At 37.9% G+C, this 26,101-nt stretch overlaps 13 protein-coding genes across 13 annotated transcripts; 7 read left to right on the forward strand and 6 right to left on the reverse strand. All coding sequences in view use genetic code 12, as the record gives it.

Annotated features, from left to right (window-relative positions):
* Positions 1 to 44: 44 nt before the first annotated feature.
* Positions 45 to 590, reverse strand: NIP7 (ribosome biosynthesis protein; the record flags this gene model as incomplete). Its single annotated transcript, XM_051814689.1, has 1 exon — positions 45 to 590. One exon carries the CDS (start codon positions 588 to 590, stop codon positions 45 to 47), a length of 546 nt encoding a protein of 181 aa, XP_051671803.1.
* A 237-nt stretch (positions 591 to 827) lies between these two features.
* Positions 828 to 2,600, forward strand: CANMA_002603 (pseudouridine synthase; the record flags this gene model as incomplete). Its single annotated transcript, XM_051814690.1, has 2 exons — positions 828 to 1,015; positions 1,106 to 2,600. 2 exons carry the CDS (start codon positions 828 to 830, stop codon positions 2,598 to 2,600), a joined length of 1,683 nt encoding a protein of 560 aa, XP_051671804.1.
* Positions 2,601 to 3,333: 733 nt separating this feature from the next.
* On the reverse strand, positions 3,334 to 4,554 carry HRR25 (serine/threonine protein kinase; the record flags this gene model as incomplete). Its single annotated transcript, XM_051814691.1, has 1 exon — positions 3,334 to 4,554. One exon carries the CDS (start codon positions 4,552 to 4,554, stop codon positions 3,334 to 3,336), a length of 1,221 nt encoding a protein of 406 aa, XP_051671805.1.
* A 1,194-nt stretch (positions 4,555 to 5,748) lies between these two features.
* CANMA_002605 (uncharacterized protein) lies at positions 5,749 to 6,462 on the reverse strand (the record flags this gene model as incomplete). The annotated part of the gene is made up of 1 exon (XM_051814692.1): positions 5,749 to 6,462. The coding sequence occupies one exon, from the start codon at positions 6,460 to 6,462 to the stop codon at positions 5,749 to 5,751; it is 714 nt and encodes a 237-aa protein (XP_051671806.1).
* Positions 6,463 to 8,957: 2,495 nt separating this feature from the next.
* Positions 8,958 to 10,454, forward strand: IPL1 (aurora kinase; the record flags this gene model as incomplete). Its single annotated transcript, XM_051814693.1, has 1 exon — positions 8,958 to 10,454. The coding sequence occupies one exon, from the start codon at positions 8,958 to 8,960 to the stop codon at positions 10,452 to 10,454; it is 1,497 nt and encodes a 498-aa protein (XP_051671807.1).
* Positions 10,455 to 10,600: 146 nt separating this feature from the next.
* Positions 10,601 to 12,256, reverse strand: CANMA_002607 (deubiquitination module subunit; the record flags this gene model as incomplete). Its single annotated transcript, XM_051814695.1, has 1 exon — positions 10,601 to 12,256. The coding sequence occupies one exon, from the start codon at positions 12,254 to 12,256 to the stop codon at positions 10,601 to 10,603; it is 1,656 nt and encodes a 551-aa protein (XP_051671808.1).
* A 540-nt stretch (positions 12,257 to 12,796) lies between these two features.
* Positions 12,797 to 13,093, forward strand: CANMA_002608 (uncharacterized protein; the record flags this gene model as incomplete). Its single annotated transcript, XM_051814696.1, has 1 exon — positions 12,797 to 13,093. The coding sequence occupies one exon, from the start codon at positions 12,797 to 12,799 to the stop codon at positions 13,091 to 13,093; it is 297 nt and encodes a 98-aa protein (XP_051671809.1).
* A 489-nt stretch (positions 13,094 to 13,582) lies between these two features.
* On the forward strand, positions 13,583 to 15,826 carry CANMA_002609 (putative tRNA 4-demethylwyosine synthase; the record flags this gene model as incomplete). Its single annotated transcript, XM_051814697.1, has 1 exon — positions 13,583 to 15,826. One exon carries the CDS (start codon positions 13,583 to 13,585, stop codon positions 15,824 to 15,826), a length of 2,244 nt encoding a protein of 747 aa, XP_051671810.1.
* A 153-nt stretch (positions 15,827 to 15,979) lies between these two features.
* ALG2 (GDP-Man:Man(1)GlcNAc(2)-PP-dolichol alpha-1,3-mannosyltransferase) lies at positions 15,980 to 17,368 on the forward strand (the record flags this gene model as incomplete). The annotated part of the gene is made up of 1 exon (XM_051814698.1): positions 15,980 to 17,368. One exon carries the CDS (start codon positions 15,980 to 15,982, stop codon positions 17,366 to 17,368), a length of 1,389 nt encoding a protein of 462 aa, XP_051671811.1.
* A 2,483-nt stretch (positions 17,369 to 19,851) lies between these two features.
* On the reverse strand, positions 19,852 to 21,201 carry CANMA_002611 (uncharacterized protein; the record flags this gene model as incomplete). Its single annotated transcript, XM_051814699.1, has 1 exon — positions 19,852 to 21,201. The coding sequence occupies one exon, from the start codon at positions 21,199 to 21,201 to the stop codon at positions 19,852 to 19,854; it is 1,350 nt and encodes a 449-aa protein (XP_051671812.1).
* Positions 21,202 to 21,567: 366 nt separating this feature from the next.
* SAR1 (Arf family GTPase) lies at positions 21,568 to 22,238 on the forward strand (the record flags this gene model as incomplete). Its single annotated transcript, XM_051814700.1, has 2 exons — positions 21,568 to 21,586; positions 21,685 to 22,238. 2 exons carry the CDS (start codon positions 21,568 to 21,570, stop codon positions 22,236 to 22,238), a joined length of 573 nt encoding a protein of 190 aa, XP_051671813.1.
* Positions 22,239 to 22,721: 483 nt separating this feature from the next.
* On the forward strand, positions 22,722 to 24,704 carry CANMA_002613 (putative GTPase; the record flags this gene model as incomplete). The annotated part of the gene is made up of 1 exon (XM_051814701.1): positions 22,722 to 24,704. One exon carries the CDS (start codon positions 22,722 to 22,724, stop codon positions 24,702 to 24,704), a length of 1,983 nt encoding a protein of 660 aa, XP_051671814.1.
* A 156-nt stretch (positions 24,705 to 24,860) lies between these two features.
* On the reverse strand, positions 24,861 to 25,514 carry RPL10A (60S ribosomal protein uL1; the record flags this gene model as incomplete). Its single annotated transcript, XM_051814702.1, has 1 exon — positions 24,861 to 25,514. The coding sequence occupies one exon, from the start codon at positions 25,512 to 25,514 to the stop codon at positions 24,861 to 24,863; it is 654 nt and encodes a 217-aa protein (XP_051671815.1).
* Between the last annotated feature and the right edge of the window lie 587 nt (positions 25,515 to 26,101).

Here is a 26,101-nt window from a genome sequence, read left to right on the forward strand (position 1 = left end):
CCTGGATGTCACAATCTTTATTTCTCTTCTTTTATTCCTCCAACCTATGTAAACAATGTATCTTCCTCTCTCAAATACTCCCCAATGTCACCTTGTCTAAAGGCAATGATACCAGTTGGAGCCACATTCCTCGCCTCATGCGTCAGTTTGGCACTAACACCGAATCCCAACGCAATATCACTCATACTATACACAATGACCCCAGCATGTTCCGGTATATCCTCACTCATACGACCAATATGAGCTTTCAACACATGGTTCCCATACAAGAATGGCATTTCACCATTTTGTTTAATCCAGACTTTATATTTGGCATATTGCGATAAATAAGGTAAAGCAGTAATATGTAATTTAAATTTCCCCGTCTTGGTGAATTTACCAAAACAAGTACCTAATGACATTAGATTTTGACGAGAAACACTAGTGGCGAAATTGGCAACTTGTTCCAGTACGTAATATACTCGATCTTTTTGTAATCGAAATACATGTGGGTTTTCTGGGTTGTCTATAAGAGCTGCTATGTTACGACCGATGTAGTTGGCTAGTTTCTCAAATACAACCTTTGTTTCTTCTTCTGTTAATGGTCTCATTGTGGTGGGTGGGAGCTATTGGTAAAGGGAACTTCAAGTGAAGGGATGATTTATGCGTACTCATCGTGAACTTACTATTTTTTTTTCTTATTTTTTATTTTTTTTTTTCGATGCCATCCCGCGTTAGCAGAAGAAGAAGAAATTCAAAAAAAACACTTTCAACAGTAGTCAAGACCATTTACAAATTTCGACAACATCACCCAGCTGTGCACCCCCTCTTTTTATATAAATGAGAAAATGGATACTTCTGAAAATACCCACATTGAGCAACCTGTTGAACAAGCACAACAACAACAACAACAACAACAACCTGAGCAAGTTCCTCAGGTGGACTCTCCAGCTGATTCTCCAGCAAGGTCAGCACAAGCCAGTGGCAGGTTACAAAATGCCAAAGAAAGGCAAAACAGACAGAAATATGAGCAATCGTAGGTAAGTCCCCGACGCCCCTCCTTTCCACTATCTTTTTGAACCCATTTTTTTATGTTTTACTAACTTATGCACCCTTTGTTTTTTAGTGAATATGTTCCCATGTTAGATGACCAAGGCAACCCCATACCCAAATCAGAACGGAAACCGAAACGTAAATGTGCCGTCATGATAGGGTACTGCGGAACCGGTTACAACGGGCTCCAAATCCAGAATGAGCCTGGTGTCAAGACGATTGAAAAGGATTTATACGAGGCATTCTATAAAGCTGGGGCAATTACATTGGAAAATTCGCTTGATTTGAAGAAATCGGGGTTCCAAAGAACAGCAAGGACAGACAAGGGAGTTCACGCTGCTGGTAATGTCGTGTCTTTGAAGTTGATTATTGAGGATCCCGATTTGAAGCAAAAGATTAACGACAATTTACCCGATCAAATTAGATGTTGGGGCATCCAACGGACTACAAAGGGGTTTGATTGTCGCAAAATGTGCTCGTCGAGAGTTTATGAGTACTTGTTGCCGACTTATTCGTTGATTAGTCCCAAACCGGGTACGCAATTGGATGGATTGATCAAGGACAACAAGGCGAAATATCCGAACTTGTTTGTTGATGATGGTGGTGAGGGTGCTAATTTTTGGCAGTTGATGAAGGATAAGGTTAGTGAAGCAGGTATTACTCAAGAACAGTTGGATGCCATTGCTCAAATGAATGAACAAGAAGGTAAATCTAACAGTACACCTGCAGCTGAAGCCAAGGAAGAGCTTGCGACTGTTGATGAGGCTGCTACAACTACCGTGGATGAAGAAGTGAGTGGTTCACAAGAACAGACGCCACTTTTCCGCATTGCTAAACAAGTGAAGCAAATTGAAAATGCTACACGTCGTGCCTATCGAATCTCTCCTGCTCGTCTTGATCGGTTTAGATCAACCATGCAACAATACAAGGGCACTCACAATTTCCACAACTTTACCATTGGCAAATCATTCAAAGACACCTCATCAAAGCGATACATTATCGACACCTCGGTGCTGGACCCCTTCGTCATCAACAACACCGAGTGGGTCTCGATCAAGATCCACGGCCAATCATTCATGTTGCACCAAATCCGGAAAATGATCTGCATGGCCTCGTTAGTCATTCGTTGTGATTTGCCAGTGGGGTTAATTGACGATGCATTCCAGTCGACCAAAATCAATATTCCTAAAGCTCCGGCATTGGGATTATTGTTGGAAAATCCCGTTTTCGATGCTTATAATTACAAGTTGCGTGATCATTCCTATGATGCGATAAATTTTGATTTGTTTAAACAAGAAATGGCTGATTTTAAAATGAAGTTTATTTATGACAAGATTTATGATGAAGAAGTTAAAGAAAATGTTTATTATGGGTTTTTTGGATATATTGATAGCTATCGAGTTCCTGGTGCTGATAATGATGTTGATGAAGAAAATGGTGTCAAGAGTAGCAGTGGCGGAGGTGGCAAAGGGTCTTCTTCTTCTTCTTCTGTTACCATATTTGATTTCTTGCATAATTATATTGATAAAGCAGCTAAAGCTGAAGCAAATGAAGAAGGTCAAAATTAAGCCAAATAAAATAGTGACTATAGAAAATATATATGTATGTATTATATTTTTCACTAAACAAAGCATAGTATGTATATTTGTACGAATGTCTATAAATCAGAAGGTAAATATATTCTTCTTCTTTCCCTTCCTCTTCCTCCTCCTCTTCCTCCTCCTCTTCCTCTTAGAAAAGGATTATACAATATTAACAGAATTATAATATTAGGAATACAAGACAAATAGAGCATCGTGAGTTTATGATAGGCCCAATGACAACAATGGCAAACTTGACCATACAAAAAGTCACTGGTAGTAAAGAAGAAAAACACCACCTACATATCCCTTCTCCTCTTTCTAACCTATCCTCACATTGAAATGCACACCCAAATATATGCAGCAATCCCACCATCTTCATCTTCCCCACCTCCGCAACCTTCTCCTTTACTCAAAAAAAGTAAAAGTAATAGGGCAATTTTCCAAAATGGAATTCTGTGCCAATTTGGATCTCAATACACCGAATATAGCTAAAACAAAAAACAGCATTAGTCAAAGTACACCTCCCACAAGAGAAACACTCGTGACGTCGACAATCCCTTAGAATATGTGCCTTTTTGTTCTAGCACTGTTCTTCGAATCTTCGAAGGTGCCCAAAACTACCCTAATCTTAATGAGAAAACAACAAATCCTGGCTTCCCTTCACCCCCATATAGATAGCCAATCATCAATAGAGCCCCTGTATTATACCCCTCCTGAATCAAAGCCAAGCTGGATTACCAGTATTAGCTTGTTGCTGTGGTGGTGGTACTTTTTGTTTTTCCTGATAATTAGCATGATAGCTTTGATTTGGTGTGTACATTGCCTTTTGGTTTTGGTAGCGAGTGTCAGCCATATGTTGTGTAGTTTTCTGTTGCTGCTGTTGTTGAGAGTCCTGTTGGTCATGTGCATCTTGTTGTTGTTGTTGTTGTTGTTGGTTCTGTTGTTGCTGCTGTGGTGGTGCTGGCTGCGATTGTTGTTGTTGCCCTTGTTGATCATTATTCTCTTGATTATCTCCATCAGTTACTTTCCCTTGAGCTCTTTGTTTTTCTAATTGGAACTTGTACAATGTCCAATCAAAAACATAGTCATACCTATAGTTTTCCTTCTTGAACAAATCTCTAAACAATTTCCTCAAATAAGCGTAGTCGGGTTTATCATCAAATCTCAAAGTCTTGATGTAATTCATATAATCCAAAAACTCACTAGGCAATCCTTTACACAAGATATTATTAGGCGTCGTCATCTTCTTTTCCATAATACGATCATACTTTTGTCTCTTTGTAGCTGCTTTTAAACCTTGCCAAGGTAATGAGCCACGACAAAAATAAATCAAGACATACCCCAAACTTTCCAAATCATCCCTTCTACTTTGTTCAATACCTAAATGAGTATTGACACTGGCATATCTTGCAGTACCAGTTAAGTTCTTATTTTCACGATAAGGTATATGCAAATGAGTTCTTGGATCACGATACTTTTTAGCCAATCCAAAATCAATAACATTAACTTGTGAGCCTCTTCTTCCAATGCCCATCAAGAAATTATCAGGTTTAATATCACGATGAATAAAACATCTGGCGTGTATATATTCAATACGACAGATTAATTGATCAGCCAAAAGCAAAACAGTCTTGTAAGTGAATTTCCGATTACAATAATTGAACAAGTCTTCCAAAGAAGGGCCCAATAAGTCGATAACCATGGCATTGTAATCACATTCAGTACCGTACCATCTAACAAAAGGTATACCAACACCTCCACTCAATGCTTTATACACCTTGGCTTCATATTCCAATTGTGGGTGTTTTGCTTTAGTGTTTTCCAACTTGATGGCAACTTCTTCGCCAGATATGATGTTGGTTCCAAGATAAATATCACCAAAGGATCCCGATCCTATTTTACGGCCAATGCGATATTTTTTGCCCACTCTTAAATCCATGATTGATGATGTGTGTGTTGTATGTACTGTGTGTGATCTATTGTATAATGTGTGTATATACTATGTGTAAGTCTATATGGTGTTGATGAGTTAGTTGTTTGGTTGATTGGTTGGTTGTGAAAGTTTTGTATTACGATAAGGGCGGTTGTGTTAGTGTGTGTGTGTTAGTGTGTGTTTGATTTTATGAAACGATGATGATTGACAACGCAAGAAAATTAAAATTATTATTAATAATTTTAATTTATTAAAAAAGAAAAACTGTTGTTAGTTGTTTATACGTTCTTCACTTTGTTTATATCAACAGGGTAGTTGATAGATGTATGTGTGTGGTGTGTAAAGGTTTGGTGATGATGATGATGATGATGTGTTGAATAAACAAGTTTGTTTTTGGTTGTCACTGTCACAATCTTTTGTGAGAGGTGTGTAGTTGTTTCCAAAAATTTTTTGCTTTTTTTTTCTTTTTGCTTTTCTACACACATATACATACACACATACACACACGCACAAATGATACTTATACCGATGGATAAAGTTCTATATTTATTTAATTATGTCATTACCTTTTGCATGTCCAATTGGTTCAAAGAATACATAATTAAAAGAAAGAGCTTTACTTAACATCTCACTATTGAAATAGTAGCAATAGTATATATTACTCTTGTGACTATGCTCGCTTCTATCCCTCACCTCAAACGCATCACAAATCAAAATTTTATAAATTTCTTTTTTCTTTTTTTTTTATTTTTTATTTTTTATTTTTCTCTTTTAGTATCCGCCTTTTAACAATATATCACGTGTACGGATTTACAACAGCGAAATCAAATTTTAGGATATTTACATGAGCTTAAACACGCCAATTTTTGGTATTCAAACAGCAGTATTGTAAGACACTATTATTTATTAAATATTATTTGAAAAAAAAAGGGGGAAAAGGGTTACAACACAAGACAAAAAAGAGGTAAAGATAAACACTAATAAAAGGATAACCCTTGACATGTGTATATCATAAAGCACCATGTAGTATAAAAAACTAGAAAACAGAAGAACACCCAGAACTAGAAATCGCAGTATAGAAAAACATTGGTTGTTATGTATAGTAGCACATCATATTTGCTTTCGTTCACTACCCATTAGAAAACTAAAAGATGGTGGTGGTGATGGTGGTGGTGAGAAAGGATGGTGGAATGGAACTACCTAGTTTGCAATAACTGGTTTTCTAAATTTAGCATACAACTTCTTGAAAAAATCAGTCTTTTTCGTTTGTTGAGTTGATGTTGATTTATTTTCAACTCCTTCAGTGACTGGTGGTGCAGCAACTGCTGCTGCTGAAGATTCTTCAGCTTCAGCAATCTTATCATCTGCTGGGCTAATCTCTTCGGTTGTACCTGCAGATTCAGCAGCAGCATTATTAGTAGTTGGTTCAGCAGTGGCTGTAGCTGCCTTAGTAGAAGCTTCTATGGAGGTTGCTGTGTCTTCCAACTCAATTGGTGTTCCTTCTGTAATCTCAACAGGGGCTGTAGTAACTGGAGCAGCACCAGCAGCAGAACCAGGTGTTGTTGATTCGGCATCCTTCTTGGCATTAGTGGTTTCTTCAGCTGGTTGAGTCACTTGTGCAACTTCAGGAGCATCTTCAGCTACTGGTAATTTGGTAGCATTAGCTTCACCCTCAGTTGATTTATCAACTGGTTCAATTACACCTTCTCTGTCAGCTGTAACTTCAGCTTGTGGTTCAGCAGCATCAACATCATCAGTAGTGGTGATAGGAACTTCCTGTCCCTCTTTTTGTTCTCCAGCAGCAGCAGCAGCAACGGCAGTACCAGTAGTAGTATCAGTCTTGTGAGCTTTAGCCTCTTTTGAATCAGGATTAAACACTCTTGAAATTCTCTTTACTCTATCTTTAATGGCCATTGTTTACTGTTTAGTTAAGATTCTATCGTTTCTAAAATGCGTGTTAAGTCGTTAGCAGTTGAGTAGCTTGAAAGGGTTTGACAGTTGTGTGTGTGGATACTTTGATGAAAATACACAGTTAAGGCAGGAGAAAAAAAAAAAAGAGGGAAAAAGAGGGAAGAAGAAGAAGATTATTTGAGAGATTTAAGGAAATGTGTGGATTAAAACCCACATTGTATCTAAGTATCTACCTGTGTATATCCATCTTTATTGAATGTGTGTGTTAATAAATTTAGACGCTTATAAAATAAAAATAAAAAATACTATTAAGGAAACTAAAGATTATTTTTTCTTTTCTGTTGAAAGCGTGTAAATAGTACACAATAATAATAATAATAGACATTAACAATAATGTGATATTATACATTACTATGTAATTTGGGTTTTTGTGTACGTAGTTAGTTTGTTTGTATTGTATGTGTAGTTTGTGTGTATTGCGTATGTGGTGAAAGGAGAGTTTTAAAGTCACACACTTTTAAATATTTTTTATATTTATATTTTTTATAAACCAAAACAAGGCACTGCATCTATAAAAGATGATAATAAGCTTAAAACATTTTACTTCCGTGAGGAAATTCCGCTTATTACCCATCTAAAGTTTATATACCACCGTCATTCCCTTGTGTGTGCATCTATATGTTTGTGTATGTGTTTCTTTTACACGCCTTGCTTCTGCTTTTGTAACAGAAATTCTACATACGGTGTTTTCCTTTTTTTATGTGAGTCTGTGTACGCTTTAATTACAGCCTTATTCTTCTAACCCTTTGATCAGTCAAACCAGAAAAAGACCGGAAATAAACGCCAAAAGCATTAAACACAACAAAAGTAGAAAATAGGTTTTACGGCGTCTAACTTTGTTGTACCCCTTCTATTTTACCCAATTTGGATGTTCCGTGTGACATCTAGTTCACGAAAGGTTATGTATAACCCATTGCCACAGCCGGGATCTAAAATGAATTATCTGGTCATGCAAAACTTTGCTTATTTAGAAAAAGAAAGATACAGAGAAAGCCAAACATCAAGGGACACGTCAATGTAATTTTACTTTTATTATTTTCATTCTATTGGATGTATAGCATAATGGTTCAATCCGAATACATTGTTCCTCCTGTTTTTGTTGTTGTTGTGTTCTTTTTGTTGCCAATTTTTTTGTTGTTGATAGTTGTGTGTTTGTCTGTTTTGTTGCGTGTTCCTTTCTAAACGGCTGACCTCTGTTGTTGTCTGTCTCTTTTGTCTTTTGACGACGAGCAGAGGGAGAGTTCTTCTTCTTCTTCTTGTGTAACTTAAATAACAATAATACTCTTATACCACACAAAACCCTAAACGTAACCAAAAAAAAAAGACAATATAAACACAAATACACCTACTGTAATATTAGAAGTCATACGAGAATAAACACATCAGACAACAGCACAACAGCACAACAGCACAAATGACAATAAACTATAGAACGCGTCTATAGTGTGTGTATGTGCTTGCTAAAATACGACACAGAAGGAAAATAAATCAACATCACATCTATTCAATCGTCTAGAAGCACACAAATGAAATGAGGGATGGGGGGATGAGATTGGTTAAAAGTAATAGCACAAAATTTTCATTGAATTTATTTCTGATTTTTGCATTTCCAGAACAAAAATTTGTACCTCAACTATGCAATTACAATAGTAGTTTTCCTTATATCATGAAGCACAGCCGCGCTTTCCTAATTGTAATCTAGAGCTAGAATTGTAGAACTAGAACTAATTTGACATTGTCTTTTACATTCTTTGTAAATCTATATCATTCTGAAACAACAGGAAATGTGATACAAAATGCATGTGACTTTTTGTTTGCTGTTTTTAAGGCTGTTTTTCAAATAGAGTAGTAAGATAACACCATAGCTAATCTTTGCAGTATTGGCAATTAGCTTGTCCAAGGCGATAAACTAACAGAGCAAGGAACAATGTCAGCTAAAGGGACCTTCACAAAATATATCCTTTCCAAGGTGAAATATTTCCACCTTAATATTTCTTTCAATTTCTTCGCCAAAAAATTAAATACACCATTTTTAGCAAAATAAACCATTATACTTAGATTCTGATTGTATTGGAGGTCTCTTACAACTTTTGGAAGCCATATTAGATACACTTGACTACCATAACCATACTGAGGTCCATTACAATAAAAGTTGCGAAACAGTTTACTCCTTTGAAATTGATACGATTTACGCGCGTGCGTGTACTTGTGACTAAAACGATAACAAAGTCAAAAAACAAAAACCAGACATTACTACAGCATTAGACACAAGGCATAGAATCACTCTACAGGTTGTTGAAGCAGAGATACTGTATTATCACATCAGAGCAAAAGCATTTTGAGCAAAGAGGTGAACACAATTTCCACACACCAGTTCTGCGCTAAGAATTCTTGATTCCATGTCATCCCATTACAGTGACACCACAAAACACAAACAAATGCCACTAGCTTCAATCACCAACAATCACCACCATCGGTCCAACTACAACTCCCTACTGCACTCATCTAATGACTACAAGGTATCCAAACCCAAGCTAAAACCTACAGAGAAGACACAAAGTTACAAGTATGGCCAGTATCCTTCTAGGAAACGCGTAAATGACCATACATCGCCAACTCCAATGAGAAATACACGCAACCATGACAACAAGGAGAATTACTTGAGCAATGGCACGTCGTTGTCTTATACAACAATACTGACAACTCCAAGTAATAAGAATAAGAAATCCTCGCAGATACACACTCACAAATCATCAGCTTTGTCATCATCAGCATCGAGCCACATTTCCTCATCGCCGTCATCTCCATTTGTCGAATCACCACCACAGCCACCACCACCAGATGTCAAAAAGTCATACATCTCACACGAGCAACATCAGAGCCCATTGCTATTGAACAACTCGCACCAGGAAATCACTCCCACTGGAAACAGCATACCTGGCTGCCAATTTGACGATTTTGAAATTGGAAGAGTGTTGGGAAAAGGCAAATTAGGTAAAGTCTATTGTGCCAAGCATAAACCTTCAGGATACCTTATTGCCCTTAAAGTCATGTCGAAGAAGGATTTATCATCAATGAAACTAGAACGTAATTTCCGACGAGAAATTGAAATCCAATCGTCGTTATACCACGTCAACATAACTCATTTACATACTTGGTTCCATGATGCCACTAATGTCTATCTTGTTCTTGAGTTTAGCTTATACGGAGAACTATATCAACGATTGCGTAAGTGCAAACGGTTTAACGATGTTGAGGCGAGTTATTACATCTATCAAGTGACATTAGCTTTGCGTTATTTACATGGCAAAAAGATTATTCATCGTGATTTGAAGCCCGAGAATATCATGTTGAGTTTAGACAATGTGGTGAAATTGAGTGACTTTGGTTGGTCAGTTTACATGAAACATCAAGAAGAAGAGGGAGAGGAAGATAATGATGACGATGATGATGAATATCAAGACCATATAAGCCATTTACAAAATACCAACAGCAAGGCCAATCCCCAGCAAATGGGCAACAGAAGAAATACAATTTGCGGAACTATGGATTATTTACCACCAGAAATGATTGAACTGAAACCTCATGACGAAACAGTTGATATATGGGCATTGGGAGTGTTGATTTATGAATTTCTTGTTGGTAAACCACCATTTGAAGAAGTTGATAAAAATGCCACTTATAAACGTATAGTTAAGGTTGATTTACGTTTTCCCAAGTATTTGCCGAATGGTGGTAGTGCCGGCGGTAGTGGCAATGAAAAGGAATCAAAAGGTAAAAATAGCGATACTGGTTCTGGCTTGGACTTAGATGCAATCGATTTGATTAGGCGGTTGTTACGATATGAGCCTAGTCAGAGATTGCATTTGGATGATGTTTTACGTCATCCCTGGATCGTCAAACACAAGCCATACTGGCCAGTGAAGAGAAAATAAATCAAAAGTAAATATATGTATATATACAAAAGCGTATTACTGAAATAAATCTTACAAACACATGCTTGACAATGTCACATCCTCTTAAAGCTTCAAATAATTACAAATCAATCATCGTTATAAAAGTACACTTAGAGTTATTGCATCTACAGTTGTTGCAGTTGCAGTTGTGACTGCTGCTGCTGTTGTCTCTGCATCTGCAACTGTTGATGCCTTTGCTTCATCAACATCTGTTGCTGTGCTTGCTGTTGTTGCTGATACTTGAGAAACTGCTGCTGGAACGCTTGCTGTTGTAAATTGTTGTGCTGTGCCGTCATTAGTATCGCTTTCGAAGGCGCTCTAACTTGGTACATCTCACCTGGAATGGCACTAAACAGTTGTGTTTGCGAGTCCAGTTGCTGATTTGGCGGCGCATCTACGTTAATCAAAGCGCATCGTCCTTGTAATCCACCAATAGAGCCAGAAATTGCCTGATTGGCCAAAGTCTGTTCGCCTCCAACTGCTCCTTGCTGTTGCTGTTGCTGCTGTTGCTGCTGTTGCTGTTGTTGTTGCTGTTGTTGCTGCGAGTGTTGCGCCGATATAATGAATGCATTTGCATAAAATTCTCTTGCCTGCAAGAACCGGTGACGATAACGCACTGGCATCATAATCTTTCTTTCCAAAGGAATAGGATTATTCTTTGACAAACCTTCCAACACCAAATGCGTCTCTTCATCGGGGTCCAACACTTTATTCGCCTTGTTCAACATCAGATCAGCACCTTCGCCATGAAACGCAGCCGCCTCTCTTCGTTGCGCGGCAAGAGCATGATTTTGAGCAATCTTAGCTTGGTTTCGCTTTTGATATTGTTGCAACAAAACATCATAAGGCATAGTCCTTCCAGGAACAGCACGTTTTGCACCCATAGAATGGGTTTTACACGTCAATGAACGAGCACATAACCCACCCGAGGCTAATGCAACACCACACTGCTTGTCTACATCAACTGGACCTTTTGCTTTGGCGACAGGCTTGGCTCTTTGGCCCTGTGTCAATTGTGAAGATTGCGACGGTGGTGGTATCGGTGTTGCCAGCTGAGTCCCTCCTTCTTGTTGTTGCTGTTGCTTATTAACTGAGGAGCCAGTTGCAGCTGCAGTGTTTTTCTTTCGTTTGACTGGCTTTTCAATTGGATCTCCAGATTGAGCAGCAGCAGCAGCGGCAGCATTAGCTGCTTCTTTTGCCTTTTGTGCTTGCGATTTCTTATACTTTTTCTTTGGTTTCGAAGAAGTACCGTTGCTGTTGCTACTCATATCCGCGTCTAGGTTATCGGTTGCACTATTAGGCACTGGTGTGTTATTTCTTGTGCTATCCACCGAAGATGAATATTCCACTTCACTTAGTACTCCATTCTTTCTTTTGCGTCTGTTAACTCCATACGCAGCGTTCCCGTTGCTATGGTTATTATTATTAGCAGCCAATTCAGCCAGTTCTTGTTGCCTCTTTTGTTTCATTTCGACGCACTTTTGATAATGCAGGTTCAAGCTCGGTAATCCAATTGGACGTTGACAAGAATTGCAGATTTTGTATGCAATAGATTGAGACAAGTATGATCTACCAGGGAATGCGTTCTTAATGAAATAGTTTTCTTCCAGCGATGTTTCTGCCGGTCTGATAATGTCTACTTTTTTGTCAAGGAAGTTACCAAACTCTTTCCAAATTGTAGATTTCTTGTCGTTTGAACTGTCACTGTTTGAGTTATGGGTGTTATCGATTAATGAATTTACTTGTGATAAGGTGATAACTTGGTCCGATTTGGTTGTCATTCTTAGGTGTGGATTAAGAAATAAAAAAAAAGAAAGGGAGGAGAATCTGTAGAGCTGCTCCTTAATGCGTCAAATATTCTTCAAGTGTGGGCGGAAATGATATGAAACCGGGTGAGAAAGTAGTTGGACAAAGTATAATCGATTTCAAAAGATGAAATCTTTCGCAGGAGTGTACCAAAGCTTTTGTGATTGGTGAGTAGTGCACTGGCGTAAATGTTTGACTATTTTACCTCCCCAGGCAAAGTATAGGTGCAAGTCGTTGTAAATACGGGCACGTATAAGAGAAGGCGGATGTCTAATCTAGTTTTCTCAACGACTCTTTTAGGCCCCTCTTGGTATGATTGATTTGATACTCAAACCTTTTATCGGTAATATGAAAGGTCAAAAAAATTTATATAATTTTGTTTATTTTATTTTTACTTGGTGTTGATTGTTTTTTTCATTTTGGCTTTTGCTCTCACTGTGTGTGTGTGGTAATCCTTCTACAGTTGGTTATCAACATAGTTTATCTACTGAATTCAAATCGTTAGTTTTACTATAATGCTTAGAAGGGAAGCAACTACTATCAAACTATCCGCAGAGGACGTGTTTGACTATGATGAAACATTAGAGGAGAGACGCTTACAACAGCAACAACAAGAACAACTACAGCAGCAGCAGCAGCAGCAGCAACAACAACAACAACACGCGCATCTGAATGAGTCGACAATCATCAACCAGCCGACGAATCTTGCTTCTGATTTTAATTCGTCAAATATTCTACAGGAACAGTTGAATAATACCGATGAATCGTTGCAGGAGTCTCGCACGAGATCCAAGAATGAGAGGGTTCTATGAAACACGACCCTGATTGGTTGTTGCAAAAGTACAATGCTTCACTCTCAGCATTACGATAATCTGTTGGATTGCGTTTAAATAATGTGCTGTTTATATATTTGTATAGAATGTGACACTGCAATCAACGTTCTTACAATGGGTCTGTTTCAGGAGGCCCTAAAAGTGAAGACGATGTTCCCCTACTTCTTTTATTGTAACTAGTTACATGTCACGCAGGCCAGTACTCGTATACCACACCATAATAGAACTCTGTGACTGTTGTTGCTGACGTGGGCTACTTTTCTAAAGTCTGTAGCCAATCTCATTTATGTCCTTAGTAATATGAAACACAAAGAAGAAGAAGTAAAAAAGAGAAGTATTATTGTCTCCACTTATTTATATGCAATGAGATGAAATTTTTTTTTTTACTCTTTTTTCTTTTACCAGTGTAAATTGCAGCCAATATCTATACCACATTCAGGTGAATCACATACTACTACAGTTCACATCATGGGTTCAGGAAGCCTAATTTTGAGTATATGTGCCGCTTTATATCTTTTTAATGGAGGAAGATGGACAATAGTGCTATCTGCATTTGTCTTGACATATTTGTACAAACTAGAAAAGAGATCAACACCCATACCACAATCATCACCGCCACCACCACCACCAGCCACTGAGAATTCTGCTGAGGGTAGCTCGAAGTCTCCCATATATGCTGTTGACTTCACATCAACAACATTCACACCATCAACAACTACAAACATTCCCAAGACAGTGCGTCTGCGGGCTAAGAGATCTCCCAAAATTATCAAGGCTAGTAAACCAACACCACAACAATCAAACGAACCAATTTTAACTCGGTCGCAAGTAGACCTCAAGAAATCACAAATATACATCTTTTATACTACATTGACGGGATCTTCGTTGAGATTAGCCAAACATTTGCATGAAAAATTGACATTGATGGAGTTAGCCCATGAGCCACAATTGTTGAGTCTTGATGATGATGTTGACGATCTTGAGAAATACTTTTTGAAAACCCCAAAAGATGACGATAATACAAAGAATATATATCTTTTGGTGTTGCCTTCTTATGAAACTGATTCCCCAATCGATTACTTTTTGGAGCATTTGATTGACACATATCAAGATTTCAGAGTGGACAAGTACCCATTAAGGTCAATTTTGGGGTTTGCTGTATTAGGCTTGGGTGACTCTGAGAGTTGGCTGGGTGATAAGTTTTGCTACCAAGCAAAGTTGGCTGACAGATGGTTAGGGAAGCTAGGTGGTAGGAGGTTGTATCCTTTGGGTGAAGTTTGTATGAAGTATGAAGGTGAGCCTAAAGCCAAGGAATGGGTACAAAACTTTGCCGAGCTTTTAGTTGACGAAGAACCATTTTATATTGATGAAAATAATGACGATGAGTTTGATGACAGTGACAAAGAAGATAATAGTGATGACGCAAACACGTTGGTTGATGTCGAGGATATGGGCGATATAATACGCAAAACAGGCCAGAGATCGACACAGCAAATGGAAGTGAAACAAATGGTTGCAAAAGATTCTCCAACATTCAAAACACTCACTAAGCAAGGGTACACTATTGTGGGTTCGCATTCCGGAGTTAAAATATGTAGGTGGACAAAGTCGGCATTAAGAGGAAGAGGATCATGTTACAAGTTTGCGTTTTATGGTATCAAGTCGCATTTATGTATGGAGACAACACCATCGTTGGCATGCTCAAACAAATGTGTGTTTTGTTGGAGGCATGGAACCAACCCAGTGGCGAAACTGAATTGGAGATGGGAATTGGATCCTCCCGAGAAGGTGATGCAGGGCGCCTTGCAGGGTCACTATCAAAAAATCAAACAAATGAGAGGTGTTCCCGGCATCCAAATGGATAGGTTCCAAGAAGCATTCAAGGTGAAACATTGCGCATTGTCACTTGTTGGAGAGCCCATTTTTTACCCTCACATCAACGAATTTGTTGGCATGCTACACGAACAGCACATTAGTTCATTTTTGGTCTGTAATGCTCAACACCCGGATAATTTATCAAAACTAGCAAAAGTGACCCAATTATATGTAAGTATTGATGCTCCAACAAAGACCGATTTGAAGAAAGTAGATCGTCCTTTGAATAGCGATTTTTGGGAAAGATTAATGTCTTGTTTGGATATATTGAGAACTACTCAGTCACATCAACGTACCGTTTTCAGATTGACCTTGGTAAAGGGCTTCAACATGACTGATATCAAGAGCTATGCTGATATGGTTGAACGCGCATTACCTTCCCAAATTGAAATCAAAGGAGCTACATTCTGTGGCTCGTCCAGTGGTAATGGAAATCCATTGACGATGCAAAATATTCCATTCTACGAAGAGTGTAAAGAGTTTGTCAGGTCGTTGAACGATGAATTGCGTGCAAGAAATCTAGGTTATGACATAGCTGCGGAACACGCGCACTCGTGCTGTATCTTGGTTGCTCACGAAAGGTTTAGAATCAATGGTGTATGGCATACTCATATTGATTACCCTAAATTCTTTGAATTATTGGAGTCAGGTCAAGAATTTGTTGATATTGATTACATCAAGCCAACTCCAGAATGGGCCGTTTGGGGTTCTGAAGAAGCGGGATTTAACCCTGTAGACACTAGATGGGATAGAAAGGCCGAGAAATTGAAAAATAAGTTGGCCAGAGAGGAAGAAGCTAAAAGAAAAGAACAGCAGATACCAGTTGAGGTTATATAGTAGTTAGTATCGATATTTATTTGAGTGTGGGCACACAACAACACGCGTAAAACTTGGACAAAAGCAAAAGAATTAGAAGAAAAAAAAATAAAACGATTTCTGTAAACAAAAAAAGTAAATCCTTCAAATCTCATCCATTGACAATCATTCTCCATGTCGTCAAGGAAGCCAGGAGGTATCGCTTTCATTCACCCCGACTTGGGTATTGGTGGTGCAGAAAGACTAGTCGTTGATGCTGCAATGGGATTACAAAATTTGGGCAACCAAGTAGTTATTTACACATCACACTGTGACCTTAATCATTGTTTCGACGAGGTGAGTTCAGGTCAATTGAAAGTCATTGTACATGGTGACTTCTTGCCCACACTGATTTACAAGAGGTTTCACATATTATTTGCAATATTGCGACAATTGTATTTGGTTCTTGTATTGATTGTTTCCGGAGATATCAAAAACTATGACTTTTTCATTGTTGATCAATTATCCTTTTGCATTCCATTTTTGAATTTATTGAGTCTTGCAAGTGCAAGAGTCCTATTTTACTGTCATTTCCCTGACCAATTGCTAACAAAAAGAGCAAGCTTGTTGAAGAGTCTATATCGTGTGCCATTTGACTTTATTGAGGAGTGGACTACGGGATGTAGCGATCAAATTGTCGTTAATTCAAACTTTACAAAGGGCATATTCCACAGCACATTTAAGAACTTACGCAATATAGATCCCGGTGTCATATATCCCTGCATCGATAGCAACCTTGAGGAGACTGAGGGGACGAAAAAGTCAGATGAGGAAGTTGTCAATTTTTTCAAGAATTCAAGGTACTTTCTATCGGTCAATAGGTTCGAAAGATCAAAGAATATAGAGCTTGCCATTAAAGCATTTAGTAAACTGAAAAGAATTCTTCCCGGAAAACCAAGGTTGGTGATTGCAGGTGGGTACGACGCTAGAGTTAACGAGAATGTTGAATATTTAAAAGAGTTAATCCACTTATGTGATACCCTAAAGCTCACCAACTTCACTATCAGAGGCAAATTGATAGTTATGCCGCCATCGACAGAAGTATTATTTCTACCAAGTGTCAAAACGTCGCTCAAAACTTCACTCTTGAAACACGCTGATCTATTATTGTACACACCGGGACGGGAACATTTTGGTATTGTTCCTGTTGAAAGTATGCTTTACAAAACACCAGTATTAGCAATCAATTTTGGTGGACCTCTCGAAACAGTTTTGAATTATGATGGATCCAATCTTGACGATGCAACGGGGTTTACGGTACCAGGCGACCATGATAAATGGGCAAAAACTATAACCAAATACTACAATGAGACTAATGATAATATCAAGAAGCGGTTAGGAGACAATGGACATAGGCGAGCTATAGAAAAGTTCTCGCGCAACGAAACTAGCTATGAATTTGTGAAACAATTGGAGTTTTCAGCAAGAAGCAAAAAGAGAGTTATAGTACCCCATTGGGTACTTTCATTGGTTCCTATTGTGATTTTAGCTTTTGCATTTATCGTCTCCAAGTTTTTTTTCTAATCGGGTGTGTGTTACAATGTTTTTGCAATAAGTATATAATTTACTTCTCAACTATAAGAAAAAAAAAAAGCTAACAACTTCACAACAACTTTCAACTTCTCAATAGATTATTCTTCTGTAGCGCTCATTCATCTCGTAAAAGCAGCTTATTGCTCGGGCGTTTTCGCCCTCCATTGATTTGTCTGAATTCACAAAGCTGTTCATCTTGCCTTTTTCATCTGCTGAAACAAATAGGGAACTTTCCATTCTCCAAGGAATTTGAGTTGTAAGCCCTTTAGTGTTAATAATTTACTATTTCCAACTTCATTGTAGATTTTTTCGGTGGCATTTACTGAATCTATGTTTTTTAGGTCTTTGAAGACCTGAGTAAAGCGCTGGTAGATTTAGCTGATAGGCTATTCTGTGTTCGTTTTCTGCTTATTTTACCCTATGAATGAGTGAAAGCAGGCAATCTAAAGGACAAACTAAGACTTTGAAGAGATGTTATAATCTTTACTAAACCTTTGATATGGCATTCACTAAGGTGTTGCTAAAAACTCCGTGTTTGTGTCACTAATACTGAGTTGTGCATAGTATTTGAGGTTTTGTGTAACAATATTGGCTCATGATTTATTTTCGGGGAATTGCAATTTTTGATCTAACCTCAATCAAAATTAGGAAAGTATACTGAGGCATATATAAAGAAAGATACATGGCACTGATAGATCTTTTCTTTTTCTTTTTTAACCTTTGCTCGAAAATCGTATCTATTACCAGCTTACCTTGTGAACTATTACAGGAAATATTCCAAAATATCAACCAGCATCAGGTTTTGGCCCTAGCGCCAATGCACTCATAATTGCAGTGTGTCACGAAGAGAAAACCTTACAAAAACATCTATGTTTACAAAAGTCGTCAAGTACAAAATATTGAATGTGGATCACCAAACCCCAAACTCGAGTTGTTTCGATACCCAGGAAACATTAACAGCTTGAAAAGTAACAACTACACAATAATATCCTCCAATACGTTTGAAAAGTATCTAGCAAAGATGGATAGACGTCGAGAAATTACACACTTTCACTCATTTGATCACCACAATGTCTTGCTTGAGCGTTTATTTAGACATTTCAAATCAATCAAGCACTTTGAATTAAGCCTGGATTGTACAAATTCAACATATTATATTTCCTTTTTTAGAGCAGGCATTTCATGTTTTAAGAGAAAGTATTTGCAACGCTTGAATCACCGTACATTATATGTATCTGGTACTCTTAATTGGTATGAAAGCTATAATTTGAACATTCTTCGAAATTCAGTGGAAAATGTAACAGTATTGAAAATTTCTGCAATATATGACTAAAAGACTTTAAAAACAATCAATCGACTTCCTCATTTAACAACTTCATATCTCCCCAGTGCTGGAGCTTTGTATGATAGGTTTCAGTTTCGACGCAGTATGAAATTGGAGAAGTTATATTTGTTTAAATGCACTTCTTCCCTGACCCAATTTGCTATCAATAAAACATTCAATACATCAAAGCTACAAGAGTTATACATTCAGGGTCATATTGGTGATTATGTTAATGAATTATTTTCTGGTCTTGAAAAAGAAGGGGAGTAACCAAATCTTCTTCTGCTTGGAATAATCCTGAAATATTTTCATTTTAATTGGATTGTCTATCACTTAAGCAAGCACAGTCATACAAACCTTCAACTGCTAATATTAATACATTCAAGAGTAGCATAGAGGAGATATCTTTCCAAATTATGTTTCCAGTTTCCAAATACAAGCATCAATTGGTGGTATTATCCGAAATGCAACTTGGGCGTGCAAAGGTCCTTTGGTATGGCTGTTAATTTTAGTCCAAACTTGCCCCATGGAGTAGTTGGCTACCATCATTACGACGATGAAACAAATTGGCCCACAGAAAGGAAATTGGAAAATGTGATTGTGCAAAACAAATCAATAAATATTAAGCTTAAAAAGTGCTACTCGGATTCAGAATTGAACATTCTTTCTTGCAAGCCCTCATACCCACCAGGCTTCGAAACAAGTTCACCCAAGGTCACTTTGTAAGGTTAATTGAATAAAGTAATTGTTCAAACTATGCGTCATCTGATTTTGCTTTTCTAAACGCAGCAGGCCTCGTTCTACCTTCGTTCTAACATGTCCAATGGTATATTTTCTATACTGGCTCATCTGGGCTCCAATTGGGGTGGACAGCCCAAATTTATTCAGCCAGCTTGACGATTTAGCTCAATTATCTAGTAGTTTGTGTTGATTCAAATCTGTATCCGTTACTAGAAGGGAATTACTTTATTATATGACAAAATATTGGCTGTTATCGTCCATGAGACTGAATTATAACTTGTTTGCAAGTGAAAGAAGATATAATCAAGAACTCCACAGCCTAAAGCATTTCCTACTTGACCTACAACATCTGACTACAAAGTTCTACATTTATTCATAATCTCATTATAGATCCATATTCAACAAGTCGTTATTTCATTTTGAAAACATCTCTGATTGCTTGCCATAAATGCAAGCTTGTATCTGTATCCTTATTTTCATGAATATTCGGCGACCCTTTTATCTTAAGTGCATTGAAATATCTTGAAGGGCCGCCACCACTATTGTCAACCAATTTTGATTTTCGTCCCTCCTTGTGCACTTTGAACCATCTTTCAATTAGAGGGGGGAAATTCTCCAAAGTCCTCCAATACGATTCTCTAATTTCCTTCTCTTTATCCAACTTCAACTTATGACCACTGACACCGGGACATTGCAAATTGTAATGTCTTATCTCAGAATTCAACAAATCAATCTTGGCCTGTATGTAGGATAAATCAGTCTCAGACAAGTTATTGTCTTCATAAGTAATCTTATTAATGTGCATCTCATACTCGTCTAGAATTTGATCTAGAGTAGTGGCCCTCTCAATATAACCTTTCATGATAGATTCATTCAACACCCACTTGAACCACAATCGGTCCACATCGGTTCGAAATAGTGTAATTGTCTTGTTCAAATTTTGCTGATTTTCAATCCAAGGCGGCAAAACGTCTTGCTTGTTCAATATTTGATTCATGAAATAATTTGTATCAGTACAGTTTTTTAAATGCTCTTGAGTCAATGGTTTGCCTCTTACGTTTTTCATTTCCGGTGAATTGAATTTCCCGGTTTGTTGATCTATAGCTGCATTGATTCTGTTTCCGGCTAAACTATTGACAAAATCAACCGATGATGAGTTGGTGAGTAACATCGATGGACCTAAAAGCTTCTCCTTGTAAATCTCTCTAAACTTGGCCTTCTCTTTGTCCTCGGGATTCTTGTTTATCCTGTAATCCAAACTGCCATCTCTTGCCAGTGCAAGTTTTTCACCAGCTGATATTTTCCGCTTCGGCTGAAACGTACTCATTGGATCATTTATGGGTTTGGGGGTCAGATCTAAGATCATACGGAGGTTGGCATCATAAGTTGATTCAGTGCCCAGCCATGGCTTAGTATTGTAAATTTCCCTTGCATGTTTGTTGTGAGATAAAAGAGGCTCACTTTTGATGTACGCTTGGGCGGCTTGTTGAAATTGGTTCTTGTCTTTGGCTCCATAATCGTATTCAGTCAATATACTGTTGATATGAGGGTTCATTTTCCGCAACTCTGTGGTGTTTGACAGGGCTTGAGTGACCTTTTCTTCCAAAATCTGTTTCATCCTCTCTACCATTGCTGAGTTATTTCCTGGATCCAGAAAATCTGAACCGGAATTGCCACCACTTTTGGCTGAATTGAACCGCTTCAAAATCGACCTTGTTTGAAACTTCGCTTTACCGCTTTGCTGTATGAGTTTGAACATTTCTCCAAATGTGGGTGGTCAAATTAGTGTATGTAGCATCTCAATGATAAAAGAATGTCTACAGATAAAAGAAACTTATACGCGGATCAAAATTGCCATCCATCGAGCGGCTTGTTAACCAGATGCCATTCTCCCACCTTCCGTCTCTTTTTCTGTGTCCTGCATAGTAAAGAAGAGAGAGGATATGATATTATGTAACATATTATGTAATATATTATGTAATATATATAACAAACTGTATGTGACGTTTTGTTGTTCACATTTTTTTTTCTTTTGAACAACAAAACAACACTTCATATTAATACACCACACTCAAGTAACTTTTATCTTCTCAACACTATATATACATATATATAACACATAATCATGTGGATTTTTGATTGGTGTATGTACTTTCACTACCTTCAATAATAGACTAACTAATCTAATATAATCTCAAAAGAATTGGCATTTGTTGTTACTAACTAAAATAATCTTTTTCAGTCCAAGACGTATTAGCCTCATTAGGTTTATGGAACAAGCATGCAAAATTGCTATTCCTAGGTTTAGATAACGCTGGTAAAACAACATTATTGCATATGTTAAAGAATGACAGATTAGCCACTTTACAACCAACTTTACATCCTACATCTGAAGAGTTGGCTATTGGTTCAGTTAGATTTACCACATTCGATTTGGGTGGCCATCAACAGGCTCGTAGATTGTGGAAGGATTATTTCCCTGAAGTTAATGGAATCGTGTTTTTGGTTGATGCAGCCGATCCAGATAGATTGGCCGAGTCAAAGGCTGAGTTGGAATCGTTGTTTAGAATTGAGGAGTTGAGCCAAGTCCCATTCGTTATTTTGGGTAACAAGATTGATGTTCCAACTGCTTGCGGTGAAATGGAATTGAAGAATGCATTGGGATTGTACAACACTACCGGTAAGGACACAGGTAAGTTGCCTGAGGGAACTAGACCAATTGAGGTGTTTATGGTATCTGTTGTGATGAGATCGGGATACGGTGAGGCATTCAAGTGGTTGTCCCAATATATCTAGACAATCTGACAGTGTCGCCGCCACCACTGTGTTGTATAGAGTGTAATGTACGATAATGACTAATAGATGATGAGTCGACTAGTACAAGAGGTTTGTGTAGGTAGCAACAAAGTTTTTGTGCAGCAAAGACGTGTGTCGTCGTTTTGCATAGGTAACAACAAACACTTTGAACAAGAGCATCCTCTGTACTGACTATCTAATGTTTAATGGAAGGAGCTGAAGGTACTTCCAGTTTGCCTATTTTGTTTTTGCAGCTTACACTCCTAAAGAGAGAGGCATAATTCACAGTATATAATCTTTTTTCCTTTTTTTCTATTTTCTTTTTTTCTCCCTCTCTCTCTCTCTCTCTCTCTTTGTCTATGTCTTTGTCTTTGCCCTTTCTCTCTCTCATCGCGAAATGCAAAAATTAATTGCAACTTTGAGGGACACATACAACATCACCTTCTTTTTAACGAAACCAAACGTTACATATCTTTCTATAACATGGAGTCTAATAACAAAGTATCATTACATCCAGAGCAAAAGAAATGGAAAGCACCAAAAGGACCTAAACCAGTCCACCATAAGAACAAAAATCTTATAGGTTTGGGTAGGACAATAGCAAATCAACGGTCTAAAGAGAATGAGATTCAATACTTGCCCGATGGAGAGATGAGATTTACCACCGACAAGAAAGACCCAAACTGGGTGAAATTGAGATCTGTCACGCAGGAAAATTCTTTGGATGAATTTTTGAGTACAGCACAATTGGCAGATACTGATTTTAGTGCAGAAAGGGGGCAGCAAGTTAAGATTATTAAAGTGGGGAACACCAACATCATCAACTCCAATGGGTTGTTGAGTACTGATGAGATGTTAGCAATGAGACAGAAACACATGATGTTTGAGAATAAGTTAACAATTCCAAGACGTCCAAAGTGGTTCAAGCAACAAAGCAAATTAGAAATTGAAAGGCAGGAGAATTTAGCATTTTTGGCATGGAGAAGAGATTTGGCAAGTTTGACTGAAAACAATGACTTGTTGTTGACACCGTTTGAGAGAAACTTGGAGGTTTGGAGACAGCTATGGAGAGTTGTTGAGAGATGCGATTTGGTGGTTCAAATTGTGGATGCAAGAAACCCCCTTTTTTTCAGATCTATTGATTTGGAAAAGTATGTTGATAGCTTTAATGATTCTAACGACTCAAATCATCAGAAGAGAAACTTGCTACTTGTCAATAAAGCAGATATGTTGAGTCGGGACCAAAGAGTGACCTGGGCTGATTATTTTAAAGCAAAAAATATCAACTATGTCTTTTTTTCCGCAGCAAATGCAAATGCCTTGTTGGAAAAGGAACAGGAAGAGGCTGAGCAGCTTGAGCACCAGATCGAACTTGATTCCAAAAACAACCTAAGTGATGAATTGGTTGATGACATGGAAACAGATGACTCAATAAGGATTTTGAAAATCGAGGAACTAGAGCAATTGTTTATGGACTCGGCACCAAGCTTTGAAGTAGACCCAGAATTTCCTGATCGCAAGTTGCAAATCGGTCTCGTTGGTTACCCCAATGTTGGTAAATCATCAACAATCAACGCTTTAATAGGATCCAAAAAAGTATCAGTTTCCTCAACGCCAGGTAAGACAAAACATTTCCAAACGCTTCATCTCACACCCGATGTTATACTTTGCGATTGTCCTGGTTTAGTATTTCCAAATTTCGCCTACACCAATGCTGAATTGGTGTGTAATGGTGTTTTGCCCATTGACCAATTACGTGAGCACATCCCTCCCACGTCGTTAGTTTGCCAGAGGATACCAAAATTCTTTCTTGAGGCTGTTTATGGGATTCACATACCTATTCAACTGGTTGAAGACGGTGGTAATGGAGAATATCCAACTGCCAGAGAATTGCTCAACGCTTATGCGAGAGCAAGAGGTTATATGACACAAGGATTTGGTGCAGCTGATGAACCGAGGGCCGCTAGGTATATCCTTAAAGATTATGTCAATGGGAAGCTCCTTTATGTCAATCCACCTCCAGTACTCATTGGTGGAGAGTGGCAATTATTGGATTTGCAGAAAAGTAGAGAATTCAACAGGGAGTTGTATACGTTACAACATCTTCCCGAATCAAGACGACAACAGATTGAACATGCGATGAAGGTTAGGAATATTTCAATTGATCAATTTGACTTGCAAAAAGATATCTCAAAATTGAACTTCTCGATGCATATTGGCGGTAGTAGTGATGAGAACAGCGGAAGCGCAACAGAAGCCAAAACCTTATTTTATGGTGGTAAGCAAGCAAAGTTGGAAAGTGCAGGTGATGACTTGGATCAGGAGTTTTTTGCAATGGCTAATGTTGAAGGTAAATTGAATACGCCTTTCCATAAGAAGACAATTTCATTGCCAACAAAGTCGGACAAGAAACACAATAAGAAAAACAAGAAGCAGGAAAAGAAACATCGGTTTGTTGCTAGCTAGATAGGGGTTTATGTACTTTACTATGTATAAGCAAAGTATTTTACAAATTTTCTTGTCTCTTTCAAATGAAATTAATTTTATTAAAACATTTGACACCAAACTAACTTAATAGACAGTGGATTAAAACTACTAAACCTAAATAATATCTATAAAAACTTAGTAGATTCTGAATGATGGACCCATGGTAGATTTGATAACCAATGATCCAACGTTTTGCCAGTTCTTCTTCAACAATGAAACCAAGAAGTTAGCAGCCATCAAGATTTGGTTGACCAAAGCATCTTCTTCCATTTCGACGTTACCAACAGCAACAGCCAAACACAAGACCTTCTTCAATTGGAACTTGATGGTGGATTTGACATCAGTAACCTTTGAGTACAAGTCATCGTTGTGGGAGACTGGAGTTGGGAACTTACCAGCTTTAGACAAAGTTGGACCCAACAATCTTGGGATTTGCTTAATCAAAACTTCAGAAGCAATGAAAGCATTGTACTTCTTGGCCAATTTCTTGATCAACTTCTTGTTCTTGTTCAATTTCTTCAAGTCATCGACTGACATAGCATCAACACCCAATGACTTTGCTCTATCAACATCAAAAGCATCACCAAAGATACAGAGGGTCATGTTTGGTCTTGGGACTTGAGGCAATTTCAAAGTACCTGAGAAACGCTTGTCTCTTTGTGGGTCATAGTTTTTCAAACCAACTTGTAATTCAACAGTTTCCAAAAAGTTTCTCTTTTTGGTTTCGTTGGAGTGTTCCAACAATTTCTTGACGTTTTCACGAACGTGAGCGGAGGTGATTTTAGACATGTTTGACTAAAGGTTAAATTACGTCTCCCAAAAGTTAAATTGGTAAATTTGATTGATTCGACGTGGATGTAGAAGGAAAGAAAGGTTAAGACAAGTAGATGAGTGTATTGTGGAAAATTTTCAAGAAGCGCAGAGAGCCAAAGTGCAGAGAAACACGGCTACCAAATGAGTAAAAAAATAAGAATATTGGTCACATGACCTGTTGTGACTGTCAAATGTAATCTCAAGCAAATTTTAGAAGACAACACTACAAACAAAGGTTGAGCTTCTGGTTGTGAAGTATTGGGGGTACCACTTGGTGTGTTATGAAGTATCTAGATCCTCAATTTGGCAAGTCACATTGAGATATATCATCCTGAACTCTCTTCGATAAAAGAGACGGATTTTGCATACTCTTCTGTCTCTTCATCTCCAATATGACTATGTTGCAGTCAACTATACCAGCCGTACTATTGGAATCAATCAACGTTGCTTAGAATTCGGAGATCGTTTAAATTGTGTATTGCCTCTTCCCCTCCATCAACAATAAAGTAACACAAAAGAAATCAATTCAATTCTAGAAAAAAGCCGCACCAAATTGGTTTACC

This window comes from Candida margitis, assembly GCF_024628925.1.
Source record: "Candida margitis strain CBS 14175 chromosome Unknown scaffold42, whole genome shotgun sequence".
NCBI classification, from domain to species: domain Eukaryota; kingdom Fungi; phylum Ascomycota; class Pichiomycetes; order Serinales; family Debaryomycetaceae; genus Lodderomyces; species Lodderomyces margitis.